The sequence below is a fragment of the Scophthalmus maximus genome, chromosome 6, assembly GCF_022379125.1.
Source record: "Scophthalmus maximus strain ysfricsl-2021 chromosome 6, ASM2237912v1, whole genome shotgun sequence".
Classification (NCBI taxonomy): Eukaryota; Metazoa; Chordata; class Actinopteri; order Pleuronectiformes; family Scophthalmidae; genus Scophthalmus; species Scophthalmus maximus.
Window position 1 is genome coordinate 2,127,501 of NC_061520.1, and position 14,512 is coordinate 2,142,012.

At 46.6% G+C, this 14,512-nt stretch overlaps 2 protein-coding genes across 2 annotated transcripts in view; both read right to left on the reverse strand.

Annotated features, from left to right (window-relative positions):
• podxl2 (podocalyxin-like 2) overlaps positions 1-3,680 on the reverse strand; it is an 11,540-nt gene extending 7,860 nt beyond the window's left edge. The window contains exons 1-4 of the mRNA XM_035631984.2: positions 3,411-3,680; positions 964-1,310; positions 198-507; positions 1-96 (exon numbers count right to left, since the gene is read on the reverse strand). The exon at positions 1-96 is cut by the window's left edge and continues 20 nt beyond it. Of these exons, the coding sequence (XP_035487877.2) occupies positions 1-96; positions 198-507; positions 964-1,310; positions 3,411-3,465 (808 nt within the window). The 5' untranslated portion in view covers positions 3,466-3,680. The remainder of the gene's footprint in view (positions 97-197; positions 508-963; positions 1,311-3,410) is intronic.
• Positions 3,681-4,671: 991 nt separating this feature from the next.
• On the reverse strand, positions 4,672-14,237 carry mcm2 (minichromosome maintenance complex component 2). The gene is made up of 19 exons (XM_035630131.2): positions 14,100-14,237; positions 12,702-12,892; positions 12,433-12,605; positions 11,680-11,807; positions 11,456-11,594; positions 11,265-11,362; positions 10,344-10,465; positions 10,043-10,250; positions 9,816-9,950; positions 9,091-9,282; positions 8,883-8,976; positions 8,214-8,292; positions 7,663-7,834; positions 7,433-7,559; positions 7,034-7,311; positions 6,842-6,916; positions 6,563-6,745; positions 5,497-5,652; positions 4,672-5,384 (listed from the first exon to the last, which is right to left on the reverse strand). The coding sequence occupies exons 1-19, from the start codon at positions 14,103-14,105 to the stop codon at positions 5,274-5,276; spliced, it is 2,667 nt and encodes an 888-aa protein (XP_035486024.2). The 5' UTR covers positions 14,106-14,237; the 3' UTR covers positions 4,672-5,273.
• Between the last annotated feature and the right edge of the window lie 275 nt (positions 14,238-14,512).

A 14,512-nucleotide genomic window follows, 5' to 3' on the forward strand; every position in this document is an offset into this window, starting at 1 on the left:
GATGCTCCTGCAGCCCAGAATCATGCACCTCGGCGGGGGAGGAGGAGGAGATGATGGGCTGCATGGAGCTGGAGGGGAGGAAGGACGGACTGTAGCCTGAGAGACACAAAGACACAAAGTGTCAACAAGTGTGTGTCAGTGTGTTTGTGTGCGTGCGCCTGTGCGTGTGTGTGTGTGGGGGGGGGATTGCTACTAACCAATCAGAGCATCCAGATCAGGCGTTAGGCGACTCGTCTCTGAAGCGTCCCCCCCTCTCTTCTCTCTGTCCTCCGTGATGTCTCTCTCCCACTCGTCCTCTCCTCCTCCTCCTCTCCTTCTCTCTCTGTCCTCCCCTCCTCCGTCATCCCCTCTGTCTCTGTCCTCCGCGTCCGTACCGTAGACGCCCGACGCCTCCTGGGAGGCGTCGCCGGCTCCCGGCCCACCGAAGAGCTCCGCCTCCGGGTCGGTGGCGTCCGCGCGACCCCCGTAACTGTCCGCGTGCCGGGGCGCCGCCAAGTGAACCATGCGCTGAAAGTAAGAGGGAGATTGTGGACAAACTGAGACAAACCTGATGAACCGGGGACAAACCGAGGGACGTTCAAAAAGCTTTAACGTGAGGCGGCTTAACTTCACTTAATGTGCCGAAGCAGCGATCAATAATCAGCAAATTTCTCTCAGATATGCTTCGTCATAAACACGTACACCTGTGAAAAAAATCTAAACCAAAATCCTATAATTACAGATATCTAACATTAAGCACATTAAGTCATGTTAAGACACTGCCAGAAACCGGAAATGGAATCAGCGGTGCGCCACCATAAAGTGTCCCCTGTCGGGTGCTCGGCTGGTTGCGGTTTGCAACTTAACCACCAGATGCCGCCAGAAAATCACACACTGTGGCTTTAATGCAACTTATGAAAGGAAAAACGTCATCTTTCAGTATTCGCGTGTCTGTTTGCGCAGTCGATCTCACATCATCCTCACCTCCATCTCGTCCTCCAAATCCAGGTTTTCGCCCACGGCACCCGGGGTCCTGCCGGCCACATCCAGACCGGCGGAGATTGGCGGCGGGTCGGACTGAGACGAGTTAGCGTCCAGCTGCGTCTGGGATCGGGACACCTCGTGGATCTCGGGCCAGCCCATGTCGTGAACCAAGTGGGGCTGCGCTCGCACCAGCTCCTGGAGCGAGTGGCGCTTGGCTCGGACCAGTTCCCGTGCGAGGTGAGGCGCGGCTGGGCTTTCGTCCCGGAGCAGACGGCCCCCTGGTGGAGCGAGCGGTATGACGCGCTGGGAGGAGCCCAGTCTGAAGGCGTCGCAGCCGGACAGAAGAGCTGCGGGGAAAGAGAGGACGGACATCCGTCATTACTAGAGCAGTAGCTCTTCGGTGTGAGGTGGAACATTATTCGATTGTCAGATTATCAGCTGATATCACATCTCAAATATAATCTACGATGAGCCATCAGTCGAGGTATCTTCGGCTAACGTTGGCTAGCTCACCGTTAGCACACACACAGCCGACAGCGAGTAGACAGTGTATTGGATTAAAATCGCTTATACTGCCCCCTTAAAACTTTACTACTTTACTATATTATTTAGTAATAATATTGAAATGACGTGCCCCCCCCCCCCCCCCCCCCCCCCCAGGGTCCCTTTCGCCCTGAGGCCCCCAAACTCCCTTGAAACACTCCTGGTCTCAGGTCAAATGTGTTACTACAGAAACATTTTCCTCTGCAGCCTCGAGCTTTTATTCTGGGGTTACAGTGTGTAAGGAGAGGAGGTGTGTTTGTGTGTGTGTGTGTGTGTGTGTGTGTGTGTGTGTGAGTGTACGTGAGTGTACGTGTGTGTGTGTGTGTGTGTGTGTGTGTGTGTGTGTGTGTGTGTGTGTGTGTGTGTGTGTGTGTGTGTGTGAGAGAGTGCGTGAGTGTATATGTGTGTGTGTGTGTGTGTGTGTGTGTGTGTGTGTGAGTGTTTTTTTTTGGGGGGGGGGGGTTCCTCCCTAAAGCCCCTCTCAGATCAGCTTATACCCGGGGCTCTCCCTCCCCCCAAATCTGCTTGGCCCTGTTGTCTCCTCTCATCCAGGCCTCCATCTTGAAGAAGCAGCCTCCATTTTTGTTACTGTCCCGGATAAAAACAGATCATTTTCAGAAACCTTGAAACCGAACTGCAGCAAAGGAGCTCTCACAACAACAACAACAACTACCACCACCACAGACACGACAGCGCCGCACGTGAGCAGGAGTTCTGTTGATGGTGCATGAATTTCACAATGATAAAAAAAATGCATTATATTGAAAAATCATGCAGATGATAATGACAATAATCTATAATCATCTGAGTTGAATCAACAAATCCATCAGTCGATCGATGGAAAACTAACTTCACTACGTCGATGATTCATTCACATCCATTTATCATTTAATATATTATTTTTGGGGACAAATTGATTTTCTTCAGTTGAGGATGAAAATGTGTAAAAAAAATCATTTGCTGCACCAATTATTTTATAACTACGACACATTATCCTGTAAAGAAAAACTAAAAAAAACCCTGGATCAAGATTCTCTACTGCGATGATTTGATTCTTCTCTGTTTTTAAAACATTGCACGTTGAAGAATATTTTTGGGAAAAAAAATTGTTTTTCATGTTTTAAAAATTTGAGACATTCAAAAAAGAAAATCAACAAATAAATGAATAATGAAAATAAACTTTAGCTGCAAACTTTAGTTATTGTAAATGTATCATGCCTGCAAGTTTTTTTTATTTTATCAATATCCTGTGTGTGTGTGTTTTACTGCAGTGTGCCCGCTGCCTCCCACACACACACACACACACAAACACACACACACTCACACACACACACACACTCTCTCACACTCACACACACAAACACACACACACACACACACAATCACACACACACACACACACATTCTCTCACACACACTCTCACACACACAAACACACACACACACACACACACTCTCACACACGCACACGCACACACACAGACACACACAAACACACAAACACACACACACACACGCGCGCGCGCACTGTCATCCTGCTCGTTTGCAGAATGAAACGTTTGAAATCTTCATTAAAACAAACTGCGTCCCTGCTGCTCCGTTCACGGCCAGGGCCGGTGCCGGTTCGGTTCCACCCCTGACTGACTCATAACAGCATCATCATCATCATCATCATCTGTTAATAATAAAACACCGTCACTGCATCGCTGCATTAATAACGATCAATAACTATATACGACACGAACTCTCTCGGGAAGTTACATGGTGACTTTTAATCGTCATGTGCGATGTGTTCAAAGTCTCCTCGCACAATTCTCAGGTATACATATTATTCATATTATAAATATAATAATTGATGAATTTGCGTCGCTGGATGGAACAGATGAATGCACAGACTCACTCACCGATGAGTGCGATGTGGATCAGGCCCGGCATGTCTGCTGCAGTGCTCCGCAGCATCTCGATCCGCTGGAGGTCGTCGGTGGAGAACCGCCGTGCTCGTGGCCGCCCTGTGCGCTCCTCAGTGCGGGCTCACTCACGGTCTGTCCTCGGTGTCGGAGAGATGAGACTGCTGTCGGACCAGGATCTGAATCCCCTGATGCTGAACCCCTGATGATGATGCTGCTGCTGCTGCTGCACCGACGCTGCAAACAACCACCGTGACAGCTGCTGCGTTGTCGTTCCAGATTAGCCCGCTGCGCTGCTGCGTTCAAGGTGTCGCACGTAAACGGCAGCTCCCGACAAGACATTTACACAAAAAGAAAAAGAGACTGAGGATGGAGACCATCACGAGACGTTTAGGGAAACATAACACACTGAGTAGAACTTAAAGTTAAGTCACTTCTTGGCTTTGTTGAGTTTTTTTGTTCAGCACAAAAAAATATTATAAAAATATATATAAATAATAATACAAATTTTAAAGACAACGAACATTTAATATTTTTCCCTTTGGTTCCATTTTCCAGGATTTTGTTTATGTAAAAAAATAATTAAAAATTTAAGGAAGAAAGTTTATTTTCACATTCTTCAATACAATTAATAATTTAAAGATATTAAAATATAACCCCGCATGCAGGATTATTGATTTATGTTGTAGCTCAACTGTTGTTGTTCTGCTGGGCAGTTTCAATTAATACACTTTGGTTTCCTCCTGCTCCTTTGGATATCTATGATTTATTTATGAATATTGTTTATGACACTTCATATAAACATTTGTTTTTGTATGCAGTGTCACACTGAAAAAAGAAAGAAAAATGAAATGTTTAATCTATAAAACTTTTTTTTTAAATGTGAAATATTAAACCTGAAATGTAACTTAGGGGCAAAAGAAATGTAGAAGAGTATAATAAATGACATAATAAAATGGAAAACCAAAAATAAAAGATCTGAAAAATCAATGTACTTTTGATTTCCATCACGAATTGTTTTTTCTTTTGCGTTACATGGATTTGACAGATGTTCGTCTTAACAAAAATATATATAAAAATATATGTGGATGATGTTCACAACCACAAGTTTAATATTTCTGTTGTACAGTCGGTGAAGTTCACACCAGAGTCTGTCGGCAGGAAATGATAAGAGCTGCGACGGTGCAGAGGAGAGAACCGTCAAATCAACGAGTCACGTCTCAGATCTGTGGAGACAAAGTCGACGTAAAGACCAAAGTTTTAACAAATACAAGTTTAATATCAAAAATGGACCAACAATTCAATTATCAAGAAACATCAAACAATGATTTATTATTTTTTTTGTCTGTTTCCACATGAAGAAGCTTCAGTTCAAACTTCCATCACACTTTGAATCCCGTTTCTACGACAACACGGACATTGAACATGTACATTTATTTACACTCCGCCCCCCGGGGCCGAGGCCAGAACACACGAGAGGAATCGGCCGGTTCACTTATTATTAGTAATATTAACATTTCATTTTGCTTCTTTTATTCAGAATTTTTTGGCAACGTTGACATCGGGTGTGAACGCGAACCGACGATCTGACTCTCTGTGAAGGATCTTCTCGTTCAGCCGTCGCCTCCTTCGACAAAACTCGTGTCTGTGGGACGTCGACGCCGTCGGCCGGCGACTCCCCAACAAGCTTCTACTGGAAGAAAAAAAATTCTCTTCTTCCTCCTGCAGAGCTATTTCACGCAGGCTGGATGAAATAAGGTCGTCCCCGGTTATTTTCAGTCTTTTCCCCCCAATGACCCATTTAGGGCTGAGAAATAAGAGTTCATGAAGATGTCACAGGGGGAAGGAGGATGAGGCTTTTTAAAACTGCTGCAGGATCAGTTTCTTCTTGCCGTCGTGGCTGAACTTGTTGGAGCGGAAGAGGTCGCTGTCGTAGAAGGACGACAGGTTGTGGATGTTGATCTGTCGCGCCTGGGGGAGGAAGAAGAGGACAAAAGGAGGCGATTAGATATGGTAATCATCTCATACGGCGCTTTCGCACCGACTTTGTGTGGTCCGGGCCTTTTTCCGTTTGGTTCGCTACCTTATCCTGCAGCTCTTTCTCCGGCACCTCCACGGTGTCGTTCTGGACGCCGTAGCGGTTGCGTTGGTAGGAGACCTGCTCGGCCACCAGCTGCTTGAGGATGAACAGCAGCAGCTCGTTGTTGTCCCTGCGGAAGGCCAGGTAGCGGGCGAACGTCTGGACGGAAGCACAAGAGACGACGACACCAGATTAGATCCACATCACGTTATGGGAGAACCACAGACTCGTTTGTTGAGAGGCTTTCAGCAAAATCCATACGTTTCAAGTCCAACACAGGACGTGTCTCTTAAAGAAACCCTCCAGTCATGTTTTAAAGTAGTTTAGCCCCAAAAAAGTTTTTAAAATGGGGCTGAAACCATCCACTCTCTCTCCCTCGATGAGGAATTCTGAGACTATGAATATTCATGATTTGCAAAATAACACAGGCCCGCCCACCACAGCTGCTCACGCTAGGTTGATGACAGGTCAACCCTAACGTGCAAGAATGTGATCAACAAGATAAAACTTTCACCAACTGCTAATGCTAACGCTAACGGTCTGCTGACACACCTGCCGTCCTCTGGTGGATGCTAACCAATATTGCTAATGCTATCTGTCTGCTGACACACCTGCCTTCCTCTGGTGGATGCTAACTGCTAACGTTAATGCTAACTGTCTGCGGACACATGCCGTCCTATCATGGATGCTAACTGCTAATGCTAATGCTAACTGTCTGCTGACACCTGCCGTCCTCTGGTGGATGCTAACTGCTAACGTTAATGCTAACTGTCTACAGAAAACCTGCCGTCCTATCGTGGATGCTAACTGCTAATGCTAACGCTCACTGTCTGCTCACGCACCTGCTGTCCTCTGGTGGATGCTAACTGCTAATGCTAACGCTAACTGTCTGCTGACACACCCGCCGTTTTCAGGTGGATGCTAACTGCTATAGCTAATGCTAACTGTCTGCTGACACACCTGCCGTCTTCAGGTGGATGCTAACTGCTAAAGCTAAGGCTCACCGTCACCTGACACCTGCCATCCTCTTGTGAAGGTGAAGTTCTTTTATTCTTATCAATAGACGAACCTTCCTCATGCTCCTCATGACGCTGAACTTCTGCGTGTCGATGAAGCTCTCCAGCATCACCCTGATCGCCATGTTGACGTCATCCTCCAGCACGTAGTCCCGCAGGTGCATCTTGGCGTGGGACTCGGCCATGCGGATCATGGACTCGATGTGACGCACCGTGATGGGGATGCTGCCGGTTGCCTGTCGGCGGAAAACACACAAGTTCTATTATACAAACCACTCAAATGTCTTTTTACAGTCTTTTTCTTAGTTGAAGGGAGGTTTCAGCGGACTCACCATCGACTCTTTGCGGAGTTCACTGTAGATGCGAGCCACCTTGTCCTGGTCCATCTGGTTCAGTTTGGGATGAATCTGCAGAAAAGAAAAGTTATTTTCATAAAAAATGCATTTCATGTGTAAATTTGAGAGGCTTAAAAAAAAATCTGCTATAAGAAACTCAAGGGGTCGAGGGTTTTTTCCGGATCGTACCCGCTCCTTGGCGTAGATGATGTACTTCCTGAAGAGCTCCTGGGGAATCGGCGGCACGTCGGACGTGTTGGGCAGGACCACCTCCTCCAGGGCCACGCCCCCTTCCTTGTGGCTCGGGTGATGCTTGATGTGGGAGCCGACCACGAAGCGCGCCAGCATCTCGTCCTGCACGGGGTCGATGGTGTCGCGCACGACGCACAGCACGTCGAAACGCGACACGATGGGCTCCGTCAGGTCCACGTTCTCGGCGAAGGTCAGCGACGGGTCGTACCGGCCGCCTGCGGGGGAAACATTGGCTGTCAGTCGAGACGTTTCGCTCGGCGCGCACTCGATTTTCGCAGCTCGGAACGTGAACTAAATGAAGCGATTTTGACATTCACACGCTCTGGTTTTACGTACCGATGGGGTTGGAGGCGGCGATGACGGTGCAGCGGGCCTGCAGCGAGGTGACGATGCCGGCCTTGGAGATGGAGATGCTCTGCTGCTCCATGGCCTCGTGGATACTCGTCCGGTCGGCGTCGTTCATCTGGCGACACAACAGAGAGTCTCGGTTTGTTTTGTCTCGAGTTTAAGAAGAAGAAGAAGAAGAAGAAGAAGAAGAGACGTGATCGACGGTCTCTCTCTCTCACCTTATCGAACTCGTCGATCAGACAGACGCCGCGGTCGGCCAGCACCAGCGCTCCGGCCTCCAGCGTCCACTCGCGGCTCACCGGGTGTCGCTGGACGTAGGCGGTCAGACCGACGGCGGACGCCCCCTGACCGGTGGTGAACACGGCGCGACTCGACACCTTTTCCACGTACCTGCAGCACAAAACACACACACACACACCAGGACGTCACGCGACTATTTTACAGCGACTTCGATCCAACCGGACCCGTTTTCTTTGTGACAAACGAAGGCAAATGTGGATAATTGTCGGGGAAAACTCTGTCCTGACTCGTTCAGTCCAGTTGCCAGGTTGGTCGCCCCTTTGTCCTAAATGTACATGAATGAGACAGACTGAACGTTTCTACACATTACACCAATCCTTTTGCTTCCTTACACTGGCAACCTGTTGCTTTTACAATTGATTTTATTGACTACCTACAAAGCCCTGCGTTTTTCTGTGGTTATTCTTTATCATGTGGACAGTTTTATGTTTTATGTTGTGTTTTTAAAATATATTTTTTCCGTACGTACTTGAGGAACTGGGACTTGGCGGTTCCTGGGTCTCCACACAGAAGCACGTTGATGTCGCCACGCACCTTGTGTTTACCACCTGGGGGAGAGAGAGAGAGATATGGGGGGGGGGGGGGGGGTTTATTTAGGTCACGTCCACAATAATATGTTTTCATTTCAAAACTCCAGAGCCAAGTGAACGGGGACGATCTAAAATGCTCAACGTGAAAAAACTCTTCATGTCACTTAATGTTGCTAAAGCAGCAATCAATAATCACAGAATTTCTCTTTTATGTTTCGTCATAAACACGTGCACCTGTGAAAAAAATCTAACCTGAAATCCTATAATTGTGGACGTTATCTTACATGAAGCACATTAAGCCTTTATCCTTATAACGGATTATATCAGGAAAAATGCTTAATGTAGGATAACGTCCATAATTATAGGATTTCTGGTTTGACTTTTTGACAGGTGCTTAAAAACAAGTGTTTATGACGAAGCATATCTGAGAGAAATTTGGTGATTATTGATCTCTGCTTTGGCACATTAAGGCCTTTTCACGTTACGTTCTCTTAGAACGTCCCGTGTGCAGGTGATTCGTTTCAAAGCTAAAACATATACTGGAGATTAATAACAAAGATCCCTTTACAGTTCGAGAGCTCCCGGCCCGGACAGACCCCGTCTCATACCTGGATTCTTGGGCTCCCCTCCGAACAGCGACAGGGCGAGGGCCCTCTTGATGTCCTCGTGACCGTAGATGGACGGAGCCATGCTGGCAAAGATCTGCGGACACGACAAACAAAAAATCATCATCATTGGTACAGCAGCGACGGTAACAAGTCAACTGTTGCATTTTAATAATAATAATGTTGGTTTTTTTGCATCCCGTGTCCTCACCCTCTCCCCGATGCGCTCGTCCTTGGACAGCGTGACGATGGCCTTGACGTCCTCGTCCGTCAGCTCGGCCACGGCGACGCCCTGGTCGCGGCGCGTGATGTGGTTGGCCAGGATCACGGTGGCGAACACCGGGAAGCCGTTCGCCATGTTCAGGGAGCCGTCGTAGTTGTTGTGGTAGATTCCCGTCAGCTCCTAAAGGGGAGGACGAATCAGAAATCCTGATCATCAACAAAGTAAGTTTGAGACAGAAAAATAAGTTCACACTTTAAAAAGAAAAAAAAAAATAGAAGAATCTTTTTACATTATCTTAATCTTTTAACTGTCTTGAGCACAAACCAACGTAAAACTTTTGTTTGAAAAACTGAACATGTTCATCTTCTATGTTCAAGTAACGTGGCTTTATTTTAATAAGAGGGGAGAAAAATATCTTAAAACGTTGTTCATCATCTGCATTTAATTTGAAGAAAATCAACAAACAAAACTGATGTACGTTTCAAACAAGAAATAATTGTTTTTCCTGATTTTGTTGTATTTTTACTCGGATTCTTTTCTTTTGCTTTTATGATCAACACTTAATTTCCTGCCTCTTGAGTGCAAACAGAAAAATATATATATATACATATGTATTGTACATTGATGAGCTGTGTCATTGAGGAAATTAATCTTTGATTTCCTTCTAAAATGTGTCAGGCATTTGATTCGTCTTTTGAAACAGACAGACTCACGATCTCGTCTCCGGGCTTGCAGCTGTCCACCAGGTCGGCGAGCAGGATGGCGTCTTTGGAGCGCGGCAGGCGGCCGGCGGCGACCTTGCCGGGACTCTCCTGGAGGGCGATCCTCTGGTAGTTCTGGTAAACCGTCTGCAGGAGGACGAGGACAAACTGGTTAATTCACAATAACGAGTGACGGTTTCTTCGCGGTCTGCCGTGTCGTCGCCTCGCGTCCCTCTCACCTCCTCCATGTTGATCTCGAACGGCCCCTGGGACTGACACTCGGGACACGAGCCCGGCTTCACCTCCTGGTTCTGCGACTGGAAGAACGGCCCCAGCACGAAGTTGCACCTGTTGCAGTTGTACTTGACCATGCCGAGCTGCGGGAGGACGCCGGTGCAGCTGCTCACCACGCCGCTGGTCCGGATCAGCTGGTTCAGGTGGAGCTGCCTGGAGGAGGAGGAAGAGGAGTAGAGGAGATGAAGCACTCGAGTCTGACAAAGCCGCGGTGACAATTTGATCTTGTTTTAATAAAACATTCACCTGAGCGAGCGGATCTCCTCGACCAGCGGCAGGCTGCAGATGCGGACGTGGATGTCGTGGGCGATGCGGTTGTACTTCGGGTACATGGCCAGAACCACTTCTTTGGCCGCTTCATCGAAAACCTGACGAGAAGGAAAGAGAGACACGCGAACGGGATTATTTCACTGGACCGTACATTGGATTTGTTTGGTTCCGCCGTTATTACACTAACGAAAAATCATCTCTTCTTCGCCACTCTAAAAGAAGTAGTTGCCCTCTAGAAAACAATGGAATTGTCTTTATTGTTATTATACTCAGTACAGTGAAATCGAGATGAACCGCGTCGTTGCTTTATCCTGTTACAGTGAAGGATTCAGACTAAAGGTCTTTCATTTTGAAAAGCAGAGGCTGCACTTTAACAGATATTTAAAGGAAGTCATCGTTGTTTATTCCAAATGATTTATTAATTTGTGATCCATTTCAGTTATGAAATTGTCAAACTAGAGAATAAAAGAAGTTCTGTGACATTCGTCGTCTGTGTGAATTATTGTCAAAGTGTTTGTAAATAAACTAAATAATATTAATAACAATGACAGTGACCCTCACTTCAGACAGGGTTAGTAAAAAAACAGCTGTTAGAATATGTTATGTAAGGTGCTAATATTTTTTTAATGCACTAGTATCGGATTGGTACTCCACTATCAGGAAGGGGAAAATGGAATAATAATTTTTACTACATATTATATATATTATACTATTATATATTTTTTTCCCATCCAGCTGATTCTTTAGTCTGCACCAGAGTAAAAAAAAGGAATATTTAATGATTAATAGCCAAAGACGGAAAGATCTCACAAGCTGGGATTGGACAAACAGGTTTTGGGAGTTATTACATTAATCAAGTGGAAAACCAACAAACAAAGAAAGAAAAAACAAACTCACCTTCAACATCTCGGTCGGAGCCTCCGGCAGGAAATAGGCCAACACGTGTTCCCTGGCCGCCAGGTCTTCGTAGTTCACGACCAGACTCTCCTTGTTCTCTGCAACGACACATCGGACTCGTCTTTAAAAAAGAAAAAAAACCTAAACCACGGCGACTCATCCTAAACGTTCGGAGAAGCCGAGCTACCGACCTTTGCACATGTCGCTGATCTTCTCCTTGAAGACGTTGTGGCCGTTCTCGTCCACGTGCGTCCGCAGGAAGTTCTTGAAGCGGTTGTAGATCTCCAGCCTGGGCGCCGCCATGGAAACCCACTCCCGCACGGTGTGGCCCTGCGGAGGAGGAGACAACGTTCAAGACTCGCAGCAGAGAGACGGGACGAGCACGCGGCCGGTGGCGAGAACAAACCAAACGAACCTTCATGTCCTCCAGGTTCTCGATGCTCTCGATCATTTCCTCCTCCTCGCCGTCGACGCCCTCCGCCGCCCGCTCGGCCAAACGCCTCCGCCGGGCCGCCGGGCGCTCGTCGTCTTCATCTTCGCTGTCTGCATGAAGGAAACATTTACTTTTAAAAAAAGACATCCTTCACTTCTATACACACACTAGAGCTGCAACAGTACATCGACTAGTAATCGACTACTAAATTAATCGCCAACTATTTTGATAATCAATAATGGGTTCAAGTAGTTTTTATGAAGAAACAAAATCATAATTCTCTGATCTCAGCTTCTTACATGTGAATATTTTCTGGTTTCTTTGCTCCTCTGTGACAGTAAACTGAATATCTTTGGTGTGTTGACAAAACAAAACATCATGTTGGAGTTTGAGGGAAACACGATAGATTTTTCATAATTTTATGAACCAAACAACTAATCGATTAATCAAGAAAGTAATCAACAGATTTATCGATAATGAAAAGATTCGGTAGTTGCAGCACTAATACAAACACCTCTCTAAAAAATTAAAACCCATTAAAAACCTATGGATGTTGTGAAAACTATAACCACTTTATTAAGTTATTGGGAGGATATTTGTTTCCACGAGAGGCCGTCAGTTTGCAAGGGATTTGTAATACACATGTTCTACAACTGTTTCATGCAGAAAAATAGTTTCATGAAATTAAAATTTGCATGTGCAATATCGGTATAAATCTTTAAAATGCCTCCTCACCGTAGAGCAGTCCTCGTCTCAGCCGCCCGCTGACGCCCTGCTCCCGGTCCCTCCTCCTCATCGCCTCCTCGGCGGCGGCCCGGGCTCCGGGCGACAGCTCCGACAGATCCTCGTCGTCCAGGTCCAGACCCTCCGCCTCGTACTGGTCCAGCGCCGGGATGGCCCGGTAGTCCCTGAACAGAGCAGAGGGAGAGAGAGTCGCTGTTGGTTCTACGCACCAAGAAAACCCTTAAATCTCGTACGAGCGAAAATCCTTCCTCCGTCCTCACCTCTCCATCCCGTCCCCGATCAGCTCCTCCCCGTCCCCGTCCTCCTCCTCCCCGGGCAGGGTCACGTCCCCCAGCAGCCCCTCCGACTCGTCCTCGAAGGGCGGCAGGTCGCGTCCGGGGCTGGACGTCATGTCTCCCCTCCGGGAGGCTCGGCTGGGGCTGGTGGCCATGTGGAAAGACTCGGAGGAATCCTGTGGGGAAATACACGGATTAACCCTTTAAACTTTTTAAATCCCAAAACCGAAACATGACGTAATCGACTTGACCTGTATGATGATGATGCACCGTTTGTTTTCAGGATATAAAAGAAGCTTTCAAAAATAAATCCAGCAATAATATAACACTGTGAAACTGGTCGTTCTGCACAATGAGAACTTCTATTAGACGACTTTAGAAATTCTACGTTCGTATTTTATATTGTGTTTTTTTGTATTATAGTGTTACTTTAACTTTAAACAACAATTTTCTGAATATGCAATAAAAGGAAGATACCCTTTTCCCGACAATGTCTATATATGTGTGTGTGTGTGTGTGTGTGTGTGTGTGTGTGTATACATGTGTGTACACACACACACATATTCATACATGTGTATATATGTGTGTGTGTGTGTGTGTGTGTGTGTGTGTGTGTGTATACACACGTATAAATATATATACATACACATTTACATGTATGCATACACATAAATATACACACATACCGATGAATCTGTATCGTGAATCGAGTCCTTCCTAATATCGATATCGGCCCCAAAAGACCCACATCGGTCGAACTCTAGTTTTCACTGTTGTTGTCATGTGAGATATGTGCAAGTCATAATTGTTAATATCTATAAGAGCAACAGGTGAAGTTCACTGATGGAGACGTAAGAAACGACAGAAGGTTTCGGGATGAAAGAGGGGGAAACAAGAAAAGATGGAGGCGGAATCATCTTGTGTCCACAACTCAACAGTCGCTGCACGTGCGCGTTTCTTCCACGTCAATAATCGTGTCACGTGTGTTTTTCACATCGGTTATTGTCCCGAGTCTGTGGATGTTGATCATCAGTGTCGGAGCAAAACTCTCTGAGGCACAATAAAGTGAAGCGACTCAGAAGCTTCAGCAGCCGCGTGGCGAGCGAGTCTGACCGCGAACAACACACGACCTGATCAAACTCCGCTCGTATCAGTTCTTGTCTTCAACAAGTCGGACATTATTTGCACTTTCGCCGCATTTCGATCCACTTTTCCGACAGAAAATCTCTTTGTTCTGTCGCGACACGAACACAAACGTCAACATTTGTTCACGACAACTCGAACGGACAAACATTTCATATGATCCTTCTCTAACTTCCGGTTCCTCCATGACACACATCGATATGAAGTTATTGAGCTCTTTTTTAATAAGTTCCCACTCACCGCCATCGCTGCTCGTCTGCGTCTCTGCCTCTTGTATAGAAACTTCTTCTTCTTCTTCTTCCTGTCGGCGAGTCGCTTTTCGCGCGAAACGGCCACGTGACGCTGAAAGCCCGCGAAAAGTCATGAATATTCAAGTAGACGCGCCGTCGTTCTGCGCCCCTGATTGGTCGGTGTGATTTAAAGAGGCGGGGACTATGGTGACGACGGTTGAATGACAGTGGTGCGGGTCCAGTGCGGGACGGACATTTAAAACAATGCAAGGGGCGGGGATTGTGACGTATGATATGTTTTTTTCCCGGGAATATTTAGGGCGCGTCCTACTCCGCTCACATCCTCACTTCACTCGAAAGGAAACGACCCCGAATGTTTAATTTCTCCGCTTTTTCTTTCCTTTAAATTAAAAAAAGAGAGAG